This window comes from Pempheris klunzingeri, chromosome 17 (genome assembly GCF_042242105.1).
Source record: "Pempheris klunzingeri isolate RE-2024b chromosome 17, fPemKlu1.hap1, whole genome shotgun sequence".
Classification (NCBI taxonomy): domain Eukaryota; kingdom Metazoa; phylum Chordata; class Actinopteri; order Acropomatiformes; family Pempheridae; genus Pempheris; species Pempheris klunzingeri.
The window spans coordinates 14435371-14457899 of NC_092028.1; the positions used below are offsets into that span (position 1 = coordinate 14435371).

At 39.5% G+C, this 22529-nt stretch overlaps 1 protein-coding gene and 1 pseudogene across 1 annotated transcript; both read left to right on the forward strand.

Annotated features, from left to right (window-relative positions):
- The first annotated feature begins 507 nt into the window (after nucleotides 1-507).
- LOC139216367 (adhesion G protein-coupled receptor E1-like) lies at nucleotides 508-7611 on the forward strand. Its single transcript, XM_070847460.1, has 23 exons — nucleotides 508-538; nucleotides 801-839; nucleotides 953-1318; nucleotides 1465-1596; nucleotides 1740-1886; nucleotides 1999-2124; nucleotides 2717-2860; nucleotides 3003-3149; nucleotides 3238-3384; nucleotides 3492-3529; nucleotides 3997-4077; nucleotides 4267-4296; nucleotides 4403-4565; nucleotides 4662-4775; nucleotides 4961-5136; nucleotides 5239-5451; nucleotides 5549-5752; nucleotides 5939-6180; nucleotides 6284-6350; nucleotides 6745-6836; nucleotides 7096-7255; nucleotides 7334-7399; nucleotides 7555-7611. The coding sequence occupies exons 1-23, from the start codon at nucleotides 508-510 to the stop codon at nucleotides 7609-7611; spliced, it is 2982 nt and encodes a 993-aa protein (XP_070703561.1).
- A 2197-nt stretch (nucleotides 7612-9808) lies between these two features.
- Nucleotides 9809-21424, forward strand: LOC139216368 (adhesion G protein-coupled receptor E1-like; annotated as a pseudogene).
- Nucleotides 21425-22529: the final 1105 nt, after the last annotated feature.

Below are 22529 nucleotides of genomic sequence, written 5' to 3' on the forward strand. Positions count from 1 at the left end.
ATCATTTTTTTTAAACTTTCATGTATTTATTTTTCAATCTCAACCCAGCAAACATTGACCCACTTATAACTGTTCAGTCGATGCAAACACATTTACACTGAGATTTGGGGACTTTGATAGCAAAGGAGGCTCTATACTATTACATTTCTGTGAACAAATGGCTAAATTTGTGACTTTGATTAAACTACAAAATGCTCTCAGTGCTTTTGAGTGTTTGTGGAATATTGTTTGGGGTTAGATCCTTGTACTTCTAAACACATGGTGAATTTTCAGGCGTGATAAATTTATTGCAGTGTGTCTCTCAGAGCGCTGCGCCCTCCTCATGTCTGGGCGTGTGTTGTGCTACACTTGGGATTTTCTTCACTTCAAGTGAATTTGCATTGGTTTTTGCATTGATGCCAAACCTTGTAAAAACAGTTTTTGGATGCGGTGCAAATGTCCAAAATGTACGCATTCATCACTTAAGCTGTGATGACTGATGTTGGGACCTGACTGGGACCTGACATAATGAACTGCTGCGTCTTTGCACTTCTCCTGGGTGAGTTCATTCATGGTTCATATTGTTGAAAATGAGTCAGAATTGATGAGCTTGTTCATGCAATTATTGAGCTTATGTCAATGAAAATTTTGTTGTTTTTTTTTTACATTGAATCGTTTTTAAGATTATCAGAGGACTAAAGGAGGCAGTAAAATTATGTTGCTATGCAAAATAAATGTATGTATTATCTTGAGAAGTATGTTTTTTTACGGGCAGCTTTTCTTAAAAATAATAACTATTCTTGGCCTTTGGTGCTTCCTAGGTTCGCTCCTCATCGTTGGCCATTGTGTTTTTCCTCCTGGTATGGGTGATGATCACTTGCAAACAGATACATCAGATATAATCAGATATAGATTCTAATGGTTTTAGGCTTTTTTTTCTCTTCTCATTATTCCATTTTGTTGTTCCACGCAGGCTCTTGTGACGGATACAAGAACTTAACTGAACCATGGCGCAACGTATTATATACATCGTCTTCCTTTTCTGGATTCTCAAAGGATGATGCACATCTTGTTGGCAAGTGGTGGCGCTTCACAGGGATCGGCGGAGACAGAATTATCGCAAATTGCCATGGAGGCCCTATTGCTGGCGCCCGATATGGCATGAATGTGCCATTTTCATATCCAACACTTGAGTCTGAAACTCCCACGACAGGGACTGCATATGGTGATACTAACTGCAACAATTACCATGTTTCAATGAGCCTGGTCCTCTGTCCTGGAGGATTCTACATATACAAACCAGCGAGTCACCCACGTAGTGAGATGGCTTATCCCACCTGTAAGGAATCATCATTACTCATTGTCATCCTTTTTGTCTTAGTGTAGTCATGTTCCACTCACTGATGCGCTGCTAACCGCAGTTGAAGAGACCAACTTTTATCCTTTTATATTGTTTGTTTCTGTGTGTGTGTTATCTCTGTTTAGATCATCATGAGTGTAACTCAGGCGCTTGCGGACCACTCGCTGAATGTTCAGGTACTGGAGGCTGTATTTGTGTTTCTGGGTATCAACTTATCCCAGAACAGCTACCCACACCAGAGTCATATGGTTGTGTTGGTACGTACATTCATTTAATCTGAACTGTGATTTATAATAACTGTAATTGTCTCTTTTCAGTGCTAGAAGGTTATCATGCACATTTCAGGTGTGCATTTTGTGAGCTTGTACTGTAGTCCCTACCTTGTAACATCTCGTTGCAGACATAGATGAGTGTCTGAAGATCACAGAATCTTGTGGTCCTCACACCAACTGTAACAACACCATTGGAGGGTACTTCTGCACCTGCCTGACTGGATTCAACGCAACAGATCCAACATTGCCACCTCAGAAGTCCAACCAATGCCAAGGTACCATTTAAAAATGTGCCCCATCTCGCTGCCAATCTTGAGCTGCAAAGACATTACAGCATTCAGGCTGATACATGAGCTGAGACTCCAGCTGATCTTTTTTCCTTCGCAGATATCGATGAATGTCTTGACAATGTCTGTGGTGATGATGGGACCTGTAAAAACAACGAAGGAAGTTTTGAGTGTGTATGCAATAAAGGCTACCAACTTGTACCTGATGCAGCTCCTCTTTGCCAAGGTCTGTTTATACTGTAGTAATGTTACAGATTTTTTTCACGTTATCTAAGCTACCAAACACAGTTCTAAATGTTACATTGAAGTTCCTCCCCAGAAACCATGTTAATACAGTTATACCATCATATACAACCATTTTAATAGGTTTTTTTTTAAAGAATGTAAAGAAAGTATAAAGGAAGTAATGTATTGAGGCTACTTGATCTAATCATGGATGCAATTGACCCATCGCCAGGCAACTGGAGAGCAAATATATCCTTCAGATTATGAAGTGAGAAGTGAGGACTTTAGGCAGATCTGACTTTGTCATCTGGACAAGGGGTGACTGACACACCCAGTTACTGTAAAATTATTAACCACTGATTCAGTGATGTCTTCACCATACACTTCAATGCATTACTTGACCTGTGATGTCCACCTGTACGGCAATTAGTGTCACAATGCATCTATAATAACACCCACTCTAGAACAAGACTTAAAATACCTGATTTCCTCTAACGTGGCTCAGTTTAGCAGTTAATATGAAACCTGAGTGAGATATGTTTTGTTAAACTCATATTCACAATTCTATACCAACTGCGTTAACTACTCCTCAGATATCGATGAGTGTTTCAACTCCACCATCTGTGGCCCAAACTCTATTTGCACGAACACACCTGGATCTCACACCTGTGCATGTGAAGTGGGATTCACAACAACTGAGCCGGACCAGGAACCCAGCGAGACCAACATCTGTATTGGTATTTGAATTTGCAAGATGTTTGTCGGCATCTAGGAATCAGATGGAAAACAGCAATGCTATTCCAACTGGTCTAGCAAGTCAAGATTCACATACAAAGCTGTCTGGATTATTGTTTCATTTAAGTATTGTGTTTTTGGCAGATGTTGATGAGTGTGTAGAAGATGCTACTATCTGCGGTCCTGATGCCAACTGCACAAACTCAATCGGATCTTACATCTGCACCTGCTTCCCCGGTTATCGGCTGAACAACCCAAAAGTGATAGCCAGCATCGCTAACCCATGCACAGGTGTGTGCACGTGTTCACTATTAGTGGGACTTTTATCATCATATATTTGACCATTATCTGTTTAACTGTGTGTGTTCTCACTCTACAGATATAGACGAATGCAGTGAGACTCCTGGTATATGTGGTAAACAAACTGTGTGCACTAATGCACCGGGGACCTTCTATTGTTCTTGTCCTGATGGATTCTACCCTTCAACTGGAATTGTGTGGACATTAGGGGTCTCATATTGTAAAAGTGAGCGCAGCATGCATTTGGTTGCAGTATATACAGTACACTGTGATATCCTGATGTGCTCACTGGTACATGCTTTTTTTGTCATTTTCTTCTACACTGTTCAACAGGTCTTCAGCAGATTTTAGATGAGATAAAACCTCCAGAGGTAAATATATCCAGCAAGGTTGCACTGTCAAGGAAAAAAAACAAAAACATTTAGCAAACCAACAAATTGTGCAAATACTAAGAAATGTGCAAGATAATATCCACAACGTATTACAGAAAACTACAACACAGGTGCCGTAGGTTTTGTCAGAATCAAATACAGATCCAAGTTACCCACGAGAGAAGTGAGTTAGCCTGACGAATAACTCAGTAAAATTTGCGACTGCTTCATAGTGGCACCACTGTGTTGTCAGTATTCAGTATGCAACAGGGATATTAGATGGGAATACAGCTAGCCAGTGCCAGTCACTCACCACACACTGGACCACTACGCTTGTAATGTGAGTAGGCGAAGGTGAAAATGGTGGCATGTTTCATTTTCCCCAAATATCTCAACGGTTGAATACTTTACACTGCGTACTACATTCCATCTAATGACACGAGGTCACGTTTGTGTGTGTGCTGCAGGGACAGACAAAAGAGAGAGCTTTTCTTGGTGATATGGACCAACAACTTAAAGACAATGAAGGCATCATCCTACCAGAACCAGTAAGTAGAAATCAGGGAAGAAACCTTTAAAATGACAACAAGCTTTCAGTTAAAGTTGTTTCATCGTGTGCAAGGCTACTTTTACATAAACTGGAAATGAATTCCACGTCAGTTTAAGTTTGACGCACATTAAATGTGGGTGACACTGCAACTTCACATACTTCTTTCCCTCTCTCTCTTTCTCTACAGACGGTGGCAAACAGCTTCTCAGCATCCATGGTACATGTTCCATAGATAGCCCGTGTCACTGCTTGCAATGCAGTGCTTCAATTTCACTCAGTGTTTGCATCATTGGGCAGGTCAGTTATTCAAATATGTCTTGCAGGAGGTGTCAGGTGTTGGACCACGTGCCAAGTCAAGTACGGTGAGCAGTGAGGGAGACGGGGAGACCGGCAGTGCGATCCTGGGCATCTCAGACCGCTTAGTGTCTGCGATAGTGCAGCCAGGCCAGAACCAAACCAAGAGAACTGTGAAGAGTCCAACAGTGGGTAAGATATGTTTATCTTAGTTTACTGTGGACATTTACTGTATATCAACTGGTTGGATATGAATTCAAGCTGTTGTAATACTGATTTGTGGGTTAGATTTAAGTCTCCAAACTATTGGGCCTGAAAGCGACAATGCAGAGAGCTCTCCTCTCTCAGCCAATGGAAACACCATGGAGATCAACCTGGGAAGTCTGGCCAAAAATAACAATGGTGAGAAAGCTTAAATTATTAAAAAAATGATGGCAATAATCAAACTACTTAATGAAACTACTATGTAACTAGTTTTCATTCATTTCATTATAGTAAATAATCCTTCACAGACTTTTATTTTGTTAAATTTATGCTATCAGTGTGTTTTTAAGTGATGATCACCTTTATTATGTGGACTTTTCAAGGTTCTGCAGCAGCTGCCTTCATGACATTAAATGGGATGGAGAGTCTCCTCAGTCATCAATACTTTCAAACAGAAAACAAGACAGAGATGTACTCGGATGTCATCACTGCAATCTTACCCTTGACGAACAACACCAACCTCACAGAGCCCGTCAACTTTACCATCCACCACAAGAAGGTGCTGCTCAACTTATCTATGCATCTACTGTCTGTGACAATATATGGCATACTATCTTTCAACGTATCTGAAAATCTTTGTGTCTTTGCGTGGTTTCATCAGACATTACCTGAATCAGGTTTTGTGACCTGTGTGTTCTGGGAGGACAAAACAGAGGAGACAGGAGTTGGAGAAGGAAGTAAAAGAGAAGGAGAAAAGACAAAGACCATGCGTTGGTCAGTAGAGGGCTGCTGGGTTGCATTCACTAATGAAAACTACACAGTGTGCAGCTGCTCTCATCTCTCCACATTTGCCCTCATCATGCAGATTGGGGAGGTATTATAGATTCGTGTGTGAATATGCATTTGCTAATCCAGGTTCCATATCCCCAAAGTCAGGTAGATAACAGTATCTGTCTGCCGTGTCTCCTCAGCCTCCGCCAGAGGATCCTTTCCTAGAGTGGCTAAACCGAATGTGTGTGATTGTCGGACTGTTCTTCTTTGCTTTGGCCATCCTCACCTTCCTCCTGTGTAGCTGGAACCCCAAGATAAACAACACAGCTCGTCTTCACCTCTGCCTCAGCCTCTCCTTGTCCCATCTGCTGCTGCTGTGGAATGACAAATATGTAGAACAAGAGGTACACTAAGACTACCACTAAGACTAAGATGCAGATTGTTGTTTTTGCTTTCACACGAGTATTAAATGTGACTAAAGTTCAGCAACAACTCTACGCTGTGGTTGTATCCACTTGTGCATCAAGCTTAGGGCTCCTACAGGAGCAGAAGATTTATTGGTTTCTAAACCTGATCACGTGTCTCCACAGCTGGCCTGCACCGTCATGGCGGGGCTTCTTCACTTCTTAGTTGTCGCAAGTTTTGTGTGGATGCTGTTGGAGGCTCTCCAGCTCCACCTCTTGGTCCGACGGCTCTCCAAGGTGCAGGTCATCCAGAGAGATGGGCTCCCCAGACCATTTCTCTACCTGATTGGCTACGGCGTTCCATTTGTGACTGTGGGTGTTTCTGCACTGGTATATTCTGATGGATATGGTGCTACTGAGGCAGAGGTGTGAGTAGGACAAACAGTAACACATGCACTCATTCATATTCTCCTGCATGGCTACTGTGCACATGGGTTCAAAGAGTTGTTTGTTTGTTTGATGCTATTGCAGGTGCTGGCTCTCTACGCAGCGCAGTTTCAACTGGGCTTTAACAGGCCCTGTGATTGCTATCCTTGGAGTGAGTATATTTTTTAGCTAAGCAAAAAACATACCAACAAATGTTGTTGTTGGGCAACTTAAAGGTGATAAATGACTTCCTTCTAGAAGCTCTCTCAATGAATTTATGATATACTGAATAACAATTTAATGTGGTGCTATCCAAAGAGAAATTTGCCCCTAATGATTTTCTATAGGACTTGATTTATCAATAAAAAACTGGCAGCTTCTTATTTATTTATCTAACGAAGCAAGTGTTGACACGCCCATGTAATGTACCCTTCCAGTGGGTCATCGCCTCAAAGATTTTCTCACGGCGATGCATTACTCTCTATATTTCACATCAATTACATGCACTGCTAAGGTCTATGCGGTGATCTTTCTCAGCTCAGCATCGGTGTCTTTTCTTCTTTAAGCTTAACTGGATATTGTTCTGTGCTACTCTATGGAGTCTGAGACCCACCTTGGCCAACATGAAGAGTGGTGCTTCTCAATCCAAAGACACCAGGTATGAACCAGGACTGTTCAAGATTGTCTTAGAAATGAAAAATCTGAACTTGGTGTCTGAATTGTATTGTTTGGCTTGTATAATGGAATGATTTGTTTCCACGAAAGTTAGAGGTGACAATTTATCCGTAGTGTACGTTCAGTATGATATTATTTCACAGACTTCACATGGTTTTCATTTGAGTGTATTCGATAGTCTTATGCAGATACAGGATTTGATAAATACTGTATTTAGTAACCATTTATTTCATTGTTCACAGGTTGGTTGTGTTCAAGATCGTGGCTCAGTTTGTCATACTGGGCTGCACCTGGATTCTGGGCCTGTACCAGACAAACCTTTTCTTCCAGGTCCTCTTCATAATTCTTAACTCCCAGCAGGGCACCTTCCTTTTCATCGTCCACTGTCTGCTCAACAAGGAGGTACAGCGGTCTTTCTTTTTTTTTTTTGTGGCATTAACCAGTAATTTTAAATTCATTTTGTTTCATTGTATTTTCTAGGTCAGAGAGGAATACATGAAATGGTTGACTTGTTCTTTCAATAAGCACCGAGACGGAGGATCTGTGGTGAGTTTTAGTAAAAACCGAATCTGTGTTATGTAAAAGTCACTTCTCAAACAGTCTTGTGTATAATTATTAATTATGATTGGTGAAATGATGGATGAATGTCAGCCCCTACTTTAATGATGTATTAAAGTAACATGAAAAATGTATTCAAACAGAGAGACGTGCCGTCAGTCTCAGAGGACTTGGACAAGACTGAAGAACATAAAGGCTAATGGTGATGGCATTATTATGACTAAAGCGGGATGGATGGCAGAGAGGAAAAATACATGTCTTATTCACTTTGAACCATTAGTATTTCTGTGAATTCATTTGTATATTTTGTGTGCTTTGTCTATTGTTTTATTGTTTTGAGTCCATAATAAACTTCTGTTGCCTCTGTGTTTTCCCAGTTCCTTATTGAGATGCACCCAATGGTTTGACACCCCATCTTTTACCATATAGGATAGGTGGGATATCATACACTTCAGAAATTAGATCTGTGAAGATACAACTCATGTCATTGCCAAAAAAAGCTTAACGTGCACTGTCTCTGTAACTGTTTATGTGTTGTGCTGTCTTGTGGTGATATATATAAGAAACTGCATTGAGCTTCGTTGTGATTTAAAACAAAAAATTACGCTGATTACATGGCCTAAGAGTAACACTTATTAAAGATGGAGGTCTGAATGTGAATGTATCTATCAAATAACAAATCATCGTCATATTGAAGCCAAACTTTAAAAAAACAACAACTCACAGTTCATACTTATGAAGGTAATAAAACATGGCTAATACAAGGCTAAGTATTTGCAAATTGCTTCCAGAGGACAAAAGGGACTGGAGCACACCCTCCCCTTGAGCTCGAGACATCATCTGCTCACTGCTCTTCAGAGAGGCATATTGGATTCGCATTCTTCACATTCTTCTTCATTCTTCTTGGATTCACATTTGGTGGATGCTTGTACTTGTATTTCCTGTACTTTTATCTTCGTAACTGTAAGAGAGCTCTGTGCTCTTTCTTCTCTGACATGGTGATAGTGCTCTAGCTCTTGGACTGACGCTGGCAACTCTCATCATTGGATTCATTATCAGAAAGATTTGAAACCCTGTTTAACCAATTACCCAATGACGATTGTATACCTGGTCTGGGTTGACTAAATTATGTTGTTTGTCCATTTTGACCCTGATGAAGAGACAGCTGTGTGAAAATGTTAGTTTGTTTGCATAATTAAAAGCTGCCAATTAATCTGTGCCCTCCAGTCCCTTTTGTTCTCTGTAAGTTTGCTGTCCTCAAGCTAAGACACAACCGATTCAGCTGCATTTTGCTGGAATATACACAGGGAACCCTGTTTCTATTTGCAAATTGAAGTTTGCCAATAAATCAGGTCCTTGTGTTTGCTCTAACAGTGTCTCCTCAGTCTCCTCAAGAATCCTGCCAAGACCCCTTGTTTTTCTGACATCAGATATGCAGTATGTACGTTCAGACAGTGAGCAGTTACTGCCACTGGAAACTATTCCAGTATAAACACAAATGTAAAATTCAAAGCAAGAGCAAAACTTGAATGTATCTCGGATGACTTGCTAGTGTGGATATCACTCAACTCTTCTTGATACAGAAAAACAACTTGAGCGAGGAGAACTGATGCACATGTTAAATCCTACAGTCACTAATCTGAATCTACGAACATGAGTTTAGATATAAATCAATAATTGAAAATAACTACAGCATTTGCACACTTGACACAATGATGTCCAACAGTACACCCTGTCCAACACAGACACTTCATGGAAGCACCGTGATTCATTGCATCCCATCAATGTATTTCACACCCTTGAGTATATGTTTTAAAGAACTTTTTTGTGTCTGCAGTTTTTTTTCTTCCCTCAGCTCATCTTGCTTTATTTTTTAGAGGTTTTAATACTGAGAGTTGGACATTTTTTTTGGCTGCAGTGCAAATTCTTAAGAGTATGCCTAAACCCCAGTGAGGATTTGTGCTCCTCAAGTGGAGCCTGCTGGTGAGGAAATGCTGTGCCTTCCCATTTCTACTGGGTGACTCAATACATGTTTTCATGTGGCTGAGGAGAACCTCCAAAGCTCATTAATGATTTTGAATTAGGACCAAAAATAATGTGTGCCAAATTGCGCAGGCTACACCTGTTTCAATATTTAGGTAAATACAAGCTTTAGACTGGACTGGGTGTCGGCAAATAATATTAAAGGACTCAAAACAACTCTGCTCCTACTATCTGTGGTCAATAATACTGTTGTCGCCTGCAGCACTAAAGCAGTGGCTATAGAGCTATTATAGCTATATTTTTTTTGGAGATTTTGACGTTGTTCCCTGACTTTGTCAGCCCCCCCAAAAAAACACATTTTTTAAGCTTTGTTGGGGGCAGATGGAGCTACAGAACCCAGCCAGGTAATTGAACATGATTGCCTGGGGGATGGAGGCAGACGAAGATGACATAGATGACAAACAATATTTCCTGAATGAGAGGTAAAAAAGAAACCTTTTAGCGGGAAAAAAGTGGAGCAATAAAGGAGGAATCACTCTCCCAGAGAGAGAGAGAGAGCTACAGTATACATGCTAGGGTTAAGGGATTGATTGACTAAGAAAAGATAAACTTGTCTTCCTTCATCTTGTTTGTGAAAACTGTGCTATACTGATTGTCCTGTTTCAAACCCTTGAGTGCACAAAAAAAGTTTTGTGTCCTTGTCAGGTTTAGTCATGCAAAAGTCACTACAGAGGATGTGGGTGGTTCTGACATCCACAAAAAGGCTGTTGTAAACTTTAACATTGCGGAGAGGAACTATAACTGTCAAATAAAAAAGGAAAACAATGCTGGAGACCTTTCAAATTAAGGGCATCTCAGAGGACTGGTCCTAAATTATTAGATGAACAAACACACAAAGGAAACTGACACCTACCAATATCTATTTGTGCAATATAGATTTGTTAAAATCAACAAAATGACACTTCATATGGGCAGCACTGATACTGATATTAGTTAAACACAATTGCAATTTCTAATATAGTTATATATTAGACATTTATTAGAGAGATTCTGTAATATAGACCACATCTTTCACTTTCCTTGAAGTGTATTTGCATTGTCATTTTTCAGCACGAGCGCCACAAAACCAAACATATTTTGAGTGCAATGCAAATTTTACAACGTAGACACTGGATAGTAAAAACTGATCATCAGATCTGATGCAGGATCTGTCACGATGAACTGCTGCGCCTCGTCACTTTTCCTGAGTGAGTTAATTCATGTTTTCATATCAATGATTTGAGAGTGATTCTAGACTTATCAGCTGAAAGGACTTTATCAGACTGGTCTCCATGAAATTAACTCAAAATCTATTTCAAGGAGCTATTAGTATGCGTGCCTCGTGATCGCATGGTCACATCTTTTGCTACTAAAAGTTATTTTGCCAGTAAAGAAATGCAGGCACACCATTAGAATCAGTAGATGTTATTCAATTATGATTATTGCATTAATGTTAATTTAAAGGAACCTTTAAAATGAAGTATGTAGAACTATTTTTTGAGGATGAAGAAGGTAACCTGTATAATGCCTTGTCAAAATATAAAAATGCCATTTCAGAAATGCAGTTGTATTCAGGACATTCTCCATAACCCCTCATTGTCTCTGTTTGTTTTAGGTTTACTCATCATCCCTGTAACTAGTGATTTTCCTCCTGGTACGAATAATGTTTACTTGAGACAAAGAAAAAAGCTTCTGTGCATGATTCAAATAACCATAATCGTCATTATTACAACTGTTTGCCTTCACACAGACCCTTGTGATGGATACTCCAACATTACTGAGCCATGGCGCAACCGAGAGTTTAAATCCAGCTCCTTCCCTGGCCATCCTAAAGATGATGCAAAGCTTGTTAAAAACTGGTGGCGCTTCACAGGCATTGGTGGAGACAGAGTTATTAGAGAATGTCTATCAGCTAAACGTGGTGGCACATGGAATACTATTTTTATTCCATTCGCTTATCCAACTAATGAATCCGCAACTCCAACAACAGGGACGTCATACGGTTACTATGGTGGGTGTCATGGCATACGTTTAAAAGTGAGCGTGGCCCTCTGTCCTGGAGGATTCTACGCGTATCAGCCTTTACTTCACACGACTCATAAAGCAGGATATGTGACTTGTGAGTAATGCAAAGTTGTTGCAAAAATACACAAAGCTTGATGTATTGAAATGTAATGAAATAAACATGCAGACTTAATATGCAAATGATCTCTGTGCTTCAAAAGTGACATTACAGGCAAATGTTGCACTGATTACAAAGTAACTGAAACAAACCAGTGTAAAATAATGTCATATAAAGCACAAGTTTGCTGGGATGGATGGGCCAGTGGTGGAAGAAGCATCCTTTACTTAAAGGGTCAGTATGTAATATTTAGGGAAATGTACCAGCAAAAATGGAGTATAGTCATGGTCAACTATGCTTTCAATAGCGTGTAATCATCTAAATGTATTGTAGTAAAATGTAGTGTAGTAAAAACTACAATATTTGCCTCTAAGATGTAGTTGAGTGGAAGTATAAGGATGCATAAAATGGAAACACTCAAATAAAGTACAATCACCTTGAATTTGTACATTTGACTCACTCATATGAACATTGAAATGGTGGTTTATTAAACCCACCACAATAACAGCACTGGCACACGTTCGTAATAAGGGGGCGCAGTGAAAATATTCCCTTTTCTCCACTTTACTTTTGCTCCGTAATCGAAAAGACCTTCAACACCAGGAAGTCGGTGCATTTTGCATTTTGATTAAACCTTTAAAAATTAGTTTTTAATTTTAGACGTTAAGTTAGACTTCTGTCAGACAGAAGGGATCTGCAGATTTGACGTGTCATGATGAACTACTGCGCCTCGTCACTTCTCCTGGGTAAGTGAAACCTTGTTTTAATACAGATGTGTGAGAATGTCTAAACTTATCAATTTAGGGTATTACGTTTGACTAGTCCTTATGAATTCATTGGAAATAAATGTTGCTATGTCAGTGGTGCTAATTTTAAGATAAGGTTGTTTAGATGAAACATGATTTATTTTGAATCAGCATTTTGAGAAAGAAAAGAAAAGACAAATCATTCCAATGAACTGATGTTTACTATTGTAAGTGATGCCTTTTGATCTAAATTTTATAGCAAAGAACATATAAATATAATATAATATATAATATAATAGAATATATAAATGTGGTATTTAATGATGTGTCAAATATCTTCTAAATCTACATCTCAATATTTTAGAAATTAAGGTAATTTGTATTGACCTTTGTCATGATGATGTTTGTTGTTGAAAACTTACATATTTACGTTAATACATTAGTGAATTTAGCATCCTTAACTTCATCTTTTTCCTCGTCAGGCTTACTTGTCATCCCATTCATTTGTGATTTTCCTCCTGGTATGGATGATATTCATTTACAACTTGAAAAGTGCGCTCACTAAAGTGAAGCTCTCCGCCAGGCGGTTTTCCGCTACACCGAACCCAACTGTGGAGGGCACCGCAACGGAAAACACAATCTGATGGGGGAAGTGACTTTGACTCACAGCACCTGTTTGCAAGGGCTCCCTTACAGTCAAGATGGCAGAGAAGAGAATAGAAACAGGGAATTATTCATGTTGCTAAATTTAGTGGATCAAAACATACTGGCTATTGAATTGAACAGATGCTTTGGTTCAAAAACACTTTTTTTTGGATGCCATTTTGTGGATACACCACAACATAACTGAAATTATGGCACAACCAAATTATGACATCTACTTCTTTCCCTGACTTTCCAAAAACTGATGTGCATCCACTTAATCACTGGTGGAGCTTCACTGCCATCGGTGGAGACAGATTTGTGACACCCTGTATGTCAGGGAGTCCTTTACCCCTAAACAGAAACTGCATTTGGTAATGTTAGCTTTCCGTTGAGTGTGGCTCTGTGTCCTGGAGAACTCTACGTGCTGGGTTACTGTGAGTTCCTGCTAATTGTTGTAATCGACTGTCAATTATGTCAGCCATTATAATAAATACTATTTTGCATTCATGTGATCTCATCAGTCGTTAAGCTTTTCTTTGAGTACAAACACATCCTCACAACCATGACACAAGATGCATTATTGCCATCGGTTTACTGGTAAGCTTAATGTTTCATATCTAGGCCCACATGTAATACTGTACCAAAGTTGCCTTCATTTTTCTGTCTGCTTAGATCACCATGACTGTAAACCAGACTCTTGTGGACCACTTGCTCAGTGCACAAATGATGGAGGATGTGTTTGTGTTCCTGGGTATGAAATCCCACCGACACACCTACACAATCCTGGAATCATATGGTTGTGTTGGTAAGAACATTGTATTCCATCTAAATGGTAGAAAATGTATGACTTATGTTCACCAAGTAATTAAAGTAGAAAGTCACTACCTTGTGGTGGGAGAACAAGGCTAAATACTTTTTACAGTTTTAAAATGATGAACAAACAATATGACAGAGCTGCTCAACTGTAGACTTTCAATTTCGAGATTACATAACCACCCATAATGTCATAATTGAAAACTGACATTATGTGTGGCCATGTTGTGATTTTTAGTGAGAGTACAAAGACATATTTTACTGTAGATCTTTAGTATTTAGACCTTCCCCCATATAGGTGGGGAGTTTGGGAAGTGCATCAAGAAGCCTCATGTGCAACTAAGTTATAGAATTAAAGAATACAGTGTGCTTTCCTTCAAATCCTAACCGTAATATATTTTGCCAGACATTAACGAGTGCCAGAAGACAGCAAAAGTATGTGGTCCTGACTCTAATTGTACTAACACAATTGGAGCACACATCTGTACCTGTTTGGATGGATTCAATGCAACAGATCCAGCATTACCCCCTGGGGGGTCAAACCAATGCACAGGTACCATTTAAAAAAAAAATCAATCCCTGTCTCTCTCTCCTCAGTACAATAACAGCACGTGTGTGCAGGTTTGCCAAATATGTTCACAGGTTGATGTGAGTCTGTCGAATGCTCTTTATAGATATTGATGAATGCCTTGCCGCTTGTGGTGATCATGGGACCTGCCGCAACAACCCAGGAAGTTATGTGTGTGAATGCCATGAAGGCTACCACATTGTGCCTGACGATACCCTTGATTGCCAAGGTCTATACTATACTGTACTATTCTATATTGTACTATACTGTACTGTACTATACTATACTATTCTATACTGTACTATTCTATACTGTACTATACTATACTATACTATTCTATACAAGTGCAATGTGCATTGACAATCCAGTGAAACAAATCATACATACATAACAAACTAATGCTAATAATGATTTTATCTTTGCCAATTTGTAATTAATATAATTTCCATTACAGTAGGGGATACACATTTAACTTAGAATATTGCCTCCAAACATCAGGAACATGTTTCAGCTGCAGGCAAGCAGGCAAGGAAAAGATGTTGGATTTTGGGTATTTATTTATGTCATAGTAGGAATTTAGCAGTTTAGAATAGAATAGTTCCTTTATTGATCCTTCACAGGAAATTATTTTGTCACGGCAGCAGTACAGACAGACAAAAACAATACTAAAAAGGAAACATTATATGACTAGTATATACTCTTAACAGGTAAAAGTAGTTTGCACTGTGTCCTTTTAGGCTTGTCACAACCAGATATGACACACAACAGAGCCAATCATCAGTTTAATGAGAATATGATCACTTACAGTAACTGTCCCTCCCTTAGATATTGATGAGTGCTTCAACTCAACCGTCTGTGGCCCTGATTCTGTTTGCACTAACACACCAGGAGCTCATACCTGCGCGTGCCAACTGGGTTACACACCAACTCAATCAGCCGAAGAACCCAGCGAGGCCAACATCTGTACTGGTATTTGTGAACACCACAAAAGCAAACATCTGTGCATGGATTACTTTTTTCAATATGAGTGAAAGAAGAACATTTTAAGCAGATAACATTTTTTGTTCTAGCCTTTCTAGTAAAGTATTCAGTAAAAAATTGCTATTCCACTGTGTTACTTGTGTGGGGAAACTCAGACCTCAACTACACCAGGAGACAGTTTTCTAACATATTCTGGGGCGAAATAAATCCCAGGTTTTCAGAGGAAACTGACTCACAGGGTACACTCCAAAATCTAGCCTGCACCGCGCTGGTTTGTACCACATGGGCATGAATTCTACAACACATTATTCATATTCAGTATGTTTTTCCGACATAGCTAAATCCAAACAGATAAAAAAATGATTGTAACTTGGAAGTTGTGCAAAGATTACCTTTAGACTATTATAGTTACATATGGCCTTATAGACAGTGATTTTGTTCACTAGTTAAGTGCTGTTACTACAGCTCAAACACACAACCTGCCATTGCTCGATCTGCAGCTAATAGAAATTTAGGATATTACTGCACCTGCAGGTTGCATTTCATTATACAAGGTCATTCCCACCCTCCAATATGGCATGTTGGCAAGGGAAAATGGAGCATGCCAAATGTGCACTGCTAGCTGTGTGACGAGAGGAGGAGAGGGGAAGAGGAGGCAGGTTGCAGCTAGGTGGGAGTTAAATAATCTCAACATATCAGGAGCTTGGATTAAATGGTACACTGTGTTCAGAAGTACCACAGGCAGCATATTTGAAAAAACGTCTGTAAGAAAATACTGCGAATGGCTTGTTTGTGTATGATGTTTTTTTTTTTTATGTACTGTATGTATTTTTACAGATGTTGATGAGTGTGCCACTGCTACTATCTGTGGACCTAATGCCAACTGCACAAATTCAATTGGATCTTACATCTGCAGCTGCTTTCCTGGTTATCGTCTGAACAGGGCAGACGTGATAGCCAGTGCTGCTAACCCGTGCATGGGTGCGTGCCCTTGTTTGGTATCTACACTGTGCTTTTGCTTTTTGTAAACATATGGATCAAATGACCCATAAGAACAAAACCCTGTGTGTGTGCTCTCTCCTCCACAGATATAGATGAATGCAGCGAGACACCTGGTATATGTGGGGAAAAAAACTGTGTGCACTAATGCACCGGGGACTTTCTATTGTTCATGTCCAGATGGATTCTACCCCTCAACTGGAATCTTGTGGAGGATAGGGGTCTCATTTTGTAAAAGTGAGCAAAGCCAAGTTTAAAGATGATTAATATGTATAAAAATGGAATGATGTTCATGTGCAATATTTTCCAAATTACTGACAGGTCTCCAAGATATTCTAGATGAAATAGTACCTCAAGAGGTAAGCCCAGATGGCATTTTACATTTAAAGGTTAAGAATTTTGTTAATCATGCTATGCTCAATAAACAAATACAAAAAGCAGAGTTTTAGGATCTTGATGGCTGTGCTGGCCCTGGCTTGTTATTATGTTGAGCTTAGCAGCTACCGAGCTCTGTTCCACGATAAAAGAGTAAAGCTGACGTGCCACTAGACATTATACAAAGTTACCTTTCTTTTAGAAAAAGATCATCAGCTTACAGTGTAGTATAGTAAACAAGTACTCAACACATACTGTCATTGCAGGGTCAGACAAAAGAAAGAGCTTTCCTTGACATCATGGATGAACAACTTAAGAACAACACAGGTGTCACTTTACCAGAAGCGGTATGTAGCAAACCATGGCATGCTGTCAGTAATAACTAATAGTAACATACACACACACAGACTTATTAGCTACACATATACATTTATTTATTGCTACTGTGGTTTATTTAAACTTTAGCTTTTAATCTAAATTTAAAATAACCAATTTGCAGGAATTTAAATGTGTGTTTTAAATGTAGAGACAAATATCAAAGTTCCTGACTGGTAGTTTAAAAGTGTGACGTAATGTGTTGATGACACTGCAATAATGTTAAATCTAACACTTTTTCCTCTGTCCTTTTTGGTGTCTTTGCAGTGACAAACAGCTTTTCTGCAGCTATGGTACCTAACATCCAACAAAATTAGAGCTTTATATCGTATTATATTTGCGTTTTTGTCTGCCTGATTGTTTATTCATTAAAACAACTTAAATTCTTGCAGGAAGTGTCAGGTGTTAGACCACGTGCCAAGACACCCAGAGTGAGTAGTGAAGGCGATGGGGAGACCGGCAGTGTGATCCTGGGCATCTCAGATGGTCTAGTTTCTGCGATAGTGCCATCCACTCACAACCAGACAGAAAAAACAGTGCAGACTTCAACGGTGGGTAAGAGAGGCTCCCCCTAGTTTATACGTGCATTTCAATCATTTTAATTCTCAGTGAATATCAATCATGTGTCTACCTGTTGTAATTTTCATGCACGTGCAAGATTTGAGCCTTCGTGCACTTGGTCCAGAGAGCCATGATGACAACAGTGCACCGCTTTCTGCCAAAGGACAAACAATGGAAATCAACTTGCAAGCTTTAGCCAGAGCCAACAATGGTGAGAGAGCAGATTATAAAGAACATGATGACTATGATCATCAGCACGAAGAATTTATGGACGTTTATCTATTTCTTATATATTATGTGGATACAGGTTCTGCAGCAGCGGCCTTTATGACGCTGAATGGGATGGAGAGTCTTCTTAGTCATCAATACTTTAAAACAGAGAACAAGACAGACATGTACTCTGATGTTTTAACTGCGATCTTACCGATAATAAACAGCACCAACCTCACCGAGCCTGTCAACTTCACCATCACACATAAGAAGGTGAGGCATCAAACAAAATCTAACGCTCATACGCCTGCCCATCTATCCAAAAAGAAACTAACTTTTAATTCACCTAATCTCTCTTTCTCAGAAAGTACCTGAATCTGGAACAGTGACTTGTGTGTACTGGGAAGATGAAAGCAAGAGCAAACACGATGGACAAGAGGAAAAGGGAGGAAAAGGGGGAGAGACGATGCGTTGGTCAGTAGAGGGCTGTTGGGTTGCATACTCTGATGAAAACTACACAGTGTGCAGCTGTTCTCACCTTTCTACATTTGCCCTCATCATGCAGATTGGGGAGGTATGTCAGATTCCTGTGTATTACGAAGGCCAGGGACACAATAGAGGCTGAGATATAACAAATGGCATCGTAGGGTAGCGACTGCTATTATGAACGTTGGCATCTGTCAGCCTTACGCTCTTCTACTGTCTACCCAGCTGAGGACAAAGTTGCAGATCCAAGGTTAGTTTGATCAGAATCTATACGAGTAATTCTCTGTGTATGCATCTTCAATCTCCTCAGCCTCCGCCAGAGGATCCTTTCCTAGAGTGGCTAAACCGAACGTGTGTGATTGTCGGACTGTTCTTCTTTGCTTTGGCCATCCTCACCTTCCTCCTGTGTAGCTGGAACCCCAAGATAAACAACACAGCTCGTCTTCACCTCTGCCTCAGCCTCTCCTTGTCCCATCTGCTGCTGCTGTGGAATGACAAATATGTAGAACAAGAGGTACACTAAGACTAAGACTAAGACTAAGATGCAGATTGTTGTTTTTGCTTTCACACGAGTATTAAATGTGACTAAAGTTCAGCAACAACTCTACGCTGTGGTTGTATCCAATTGTGCATCAAGCTTAGGGCTCCTACAGGAGCAGGAGATTTATTTTTTTCTAAATCTGATCACGTGTCTCCACAGCTGGCCTGCACCGTCATGGCGGGGCTTCTTCACTTCTTAGTCGTCGCAAGTTTTGTGTGGTCCGACGGCTCTCCAAGGTGCAGGTCATCCAGAGAGATGGGCTCCCCAGACCATTTCTCTACCTGATTGGCTACGGCGTTCCATTTGTGACTGTGGGTGTTTCTGCACTGGTATATTCTGATGGATATGGTGCTACTGAGGCAGAGGTGTGAGTAGGACAAACAGTAACACATGCACTCATTCATATTCTCCTGCATGGCTACTGTGCACATGGGTTCAAAGAGTTGTTTGTTTGTTTGATGCTATTGCAGGTGCTGGCTCTCTACGCAGCGCAGTTTCAACTGGGCTTTAACAGGCCCTGTGATTGCTATCCTTGGAGTGAGTATATTGCATGTTAGCAATTGTATCCCATCTATTTCTCTAACTTTAACTGGTCTGGTCCATTTTTTAGTATACCAAAAAAAAAAAACATGCACTGTAAGACATAAAGCTAACAAGATTTCTCTGTTGAAGCTCTCTTAATTCCCTGCTGGATATATGGACTCATCAAATGTGGTACAATCCAAAGCGAAATTTTGTTCACTAACCTGAGACACGCAAAAAATTGGAGTAGAAAATCTATCAAAAAAAAAAAAAAGGTAATGAAAAAGTCAAGTGGTTCAGCAGTAGGTTGGAAATGTAGTCCTAACCAGCTGTGGATGAATATCTGTAGAGGACATTGCTAGCATAAATTCCTCTTTTGTATGTAATTTGCTTTCAAGATTACAGACAAATACAGTTTACAGACAAGAAATGGAAGCTTGATACAGAGTCCCACTGTTGGTTAAAGTCGTACTTAGTTACACAATGCTTGTCTGTTTATTCATCCTTCAGAAAAGGAATATTTCTTCAGGTTACAAGGAGTGATGAAGGTTTTTGTGGAGGTTTTTGGCAATATACTGCTCAGCATCAGTGTCTTTTCTTCTTTAAGCTTAACTGGATATTGTTCTGTGCTACTCTATGGAGTGTGAGACCCACCTTGGCCAACATGAAAAGTGGTGCTTCTCAATCCAAAGACACCAAGTATGAACATTTGTGTCTGGATTGGGCCTTTCTGTGTTGAGTTTGCTTGTTCTCTCTGTGCTTGTGTGGTTTCCTCCCACAGTCCAAGGACATGCAGGTCAGGCTAATTGGTGACTCTAAATTGCCTGGGTGTCAGACAGAAGACAACCTGAGTGGTTGTCTATCTCCATGTGTCATCCAGTGATTGAATGAAGACCAGCTCATGGTGCACTCCGCCTCTTACTCAATGTCAGCTGGGATTGACTCCAGGACCCCCCCCCCATTCCCATATATACACTGTTACCCATAGAGTTGGAATAAAATGTTTTTTACCTCTTCTCATGAAATGATCGTGACAATGTGATTTATTCTTGATAAATAAAGTGTAGATCTTCTCAACTTTATTGATCAAACTCTTCCAAACATATCACAGTGAAACTTAAACCACAATTAACCTTTGCAAACTGTATATTCAGGCTTTAACATAACTGGGGGTATTTAACAATTATTCCAACTCTATGGGCAACAGTGTATATTTTGTCAGCTGATAAAGGACATGTCAACGTAATCAGAAGTAATAAAAATACTGTACTCAGTAGCCATCTATGTGTAAAGAGTCAAAAATTCTTCAGGCAAAAAATAAGGCAAAAATTCCCATTGTTCACAGGTTGATTGTGTTCAAGATCGTGGCCCAGTTTGTCATACTGGGCTGCACCTGGATTCTGGGCCTGTACCAGACAAACCTTTTCTTCCAGGTCCTCTTCATAATTCTTAACTCCCAGCAGGGCACCTTCCTTTTCATCGTCCACTGTCTGCTCAACAAGGAGGTAGCCTTCAGCCAGTTGTCATTTACCTACTGATTTTAAGCTAATAGAATGTCAATTTGCATTTGTTAAACAGATTAGCTACACTGATGTCTAACCCATAAAGTTTTACACGGTGGTGGGTTATGTAGACGATGTAGCATTGCTAGCTGTGTATGATTCGGTTTGTAGTTTTTTTTGTATATTTTTCAAAGCACTGAATTGTTGATTTGTATGGTCCAGGTTAGAGAGGAGTACATGAGATGGCTGACATGCTCTTGTGGAAAAGACAGATCTGTGGTGAGTCCCTGGAAATACAACACATTACCTAAAGCAGCTGTAAAAATGTCCACAGTTTATTTAATGGACACCTATTTTAAAAGTTGGAATGCACTGCAGATTTTAAGCATTTGGTTTGTACACTACACTAATACTGGTTATAATACTTTGCATCAACAGAAAGACGCACCTTCAGTCTCTGAGGATTTGGACTAGAATGAGTAACGGACAGATGAAGAAAAAAGGATGACAACTAATCCTGATGAAGTGATCAGAAAAAAAGAGAGAGGAAAGACAAAATAATCTCTATCAAGTTATTATTTATGTTTTTTAAATGTAAATTCTAGTTTAAAGAAGGTGATGTTTATTTCAACACGAAGATCTTTATCAGAAGTGGATCATTGTTTGTTTTTTTCTGATGGGACTGAAGAAGTTTCAAACAATGAGTGTACTCTTTCTTCAATTACTATAGTCAGATTTATTTTGGTGTGAATAATTGTTATAAGTTATAACATAATAATTATTAGATTACACAGATGGACAGAGCACAGCACAAAGGGGGGGGGGGGGGGGGGGCTCACACAAAAGACAATAATAGAGTAAAAGTATATTTTTTAGGAAACAAGAGGAGGAGTTGTTGAATCTGTCACCATCTCTCCTCCTTGTTCATTTGCTGTGGGAACTTTCCCAATGGTCGCTGTCTAAAAAAAACAAGCTTTCTACAAAGTAAAAACCTTCATGTCTCAGTTGTTTCTTTCTCTTTCCATTTGTATTGTATTTACATGACAGCTGGGACACCTCGAGGTGTGTCAAACTTTACAAGACAAATTCAAGGGACAGGCAAAGTCTCATTTAAATTGTATGCATTTAAATGGTATTATATTTACCTGACAAGTTGATTTAGAATAACATACAGTGATCACAGAGGAATCTTAAACTTAAATTCATTGATTAGTAATGTGAAGAAACACATTAACAAAGTGCAAGGATCAGCCTAGTTTGATCTGGTCGGCTTCTTTGTGTATTAACATGCATGTAAGGTATGCCTTACAGAATGAGTATAATATACATTATTGTTGTTGTCTGTTTTTGGAATACCTCTTGCTGACATTTGAATGTCTGTATGCGTTGCTCTTTGCCTGCTCTCCTAAATTATGAAAGTAAAATAATGATGGATCTCACTACTCATGATACTGTCTGCACCAGAGGTTTAGACCTGCAAATGTAAAATATAGTGACAAAAAAATGTGTGTGTTTTTTGTGTATCATCTAATCAATAAGTGTGTATACATTTTAGAAATGTTACATCTTTGGCTTGTATTGTCTGCAGTACAATGCATATGCCTACTTCAAGGATGCGGTATTTATTTGCATACAATGACAATGCAGTTG

Coding starts and splice junctions, on each gene's coding strand:
- LOC139216367 (XM_070847460.1), top strand. CDS start 508: ATGAACTGCTGCGTCTTTGCACTTCTCCTGG. Junction 4,566..4,661: donor TGTGAAGAGTCCAACAGTGG/GTAAGATATGTT, acceptor TTTGTGGGTTAG/ATTTAAGTCTCCAAACTATT. Junction 4,776..4,960: donor TCTGGCCAAAAATAACAATG/GTGAGAAAGCTT, acceptor GGACTTTTCAAG/GTTCTGCAGCAGCTGCCTTC.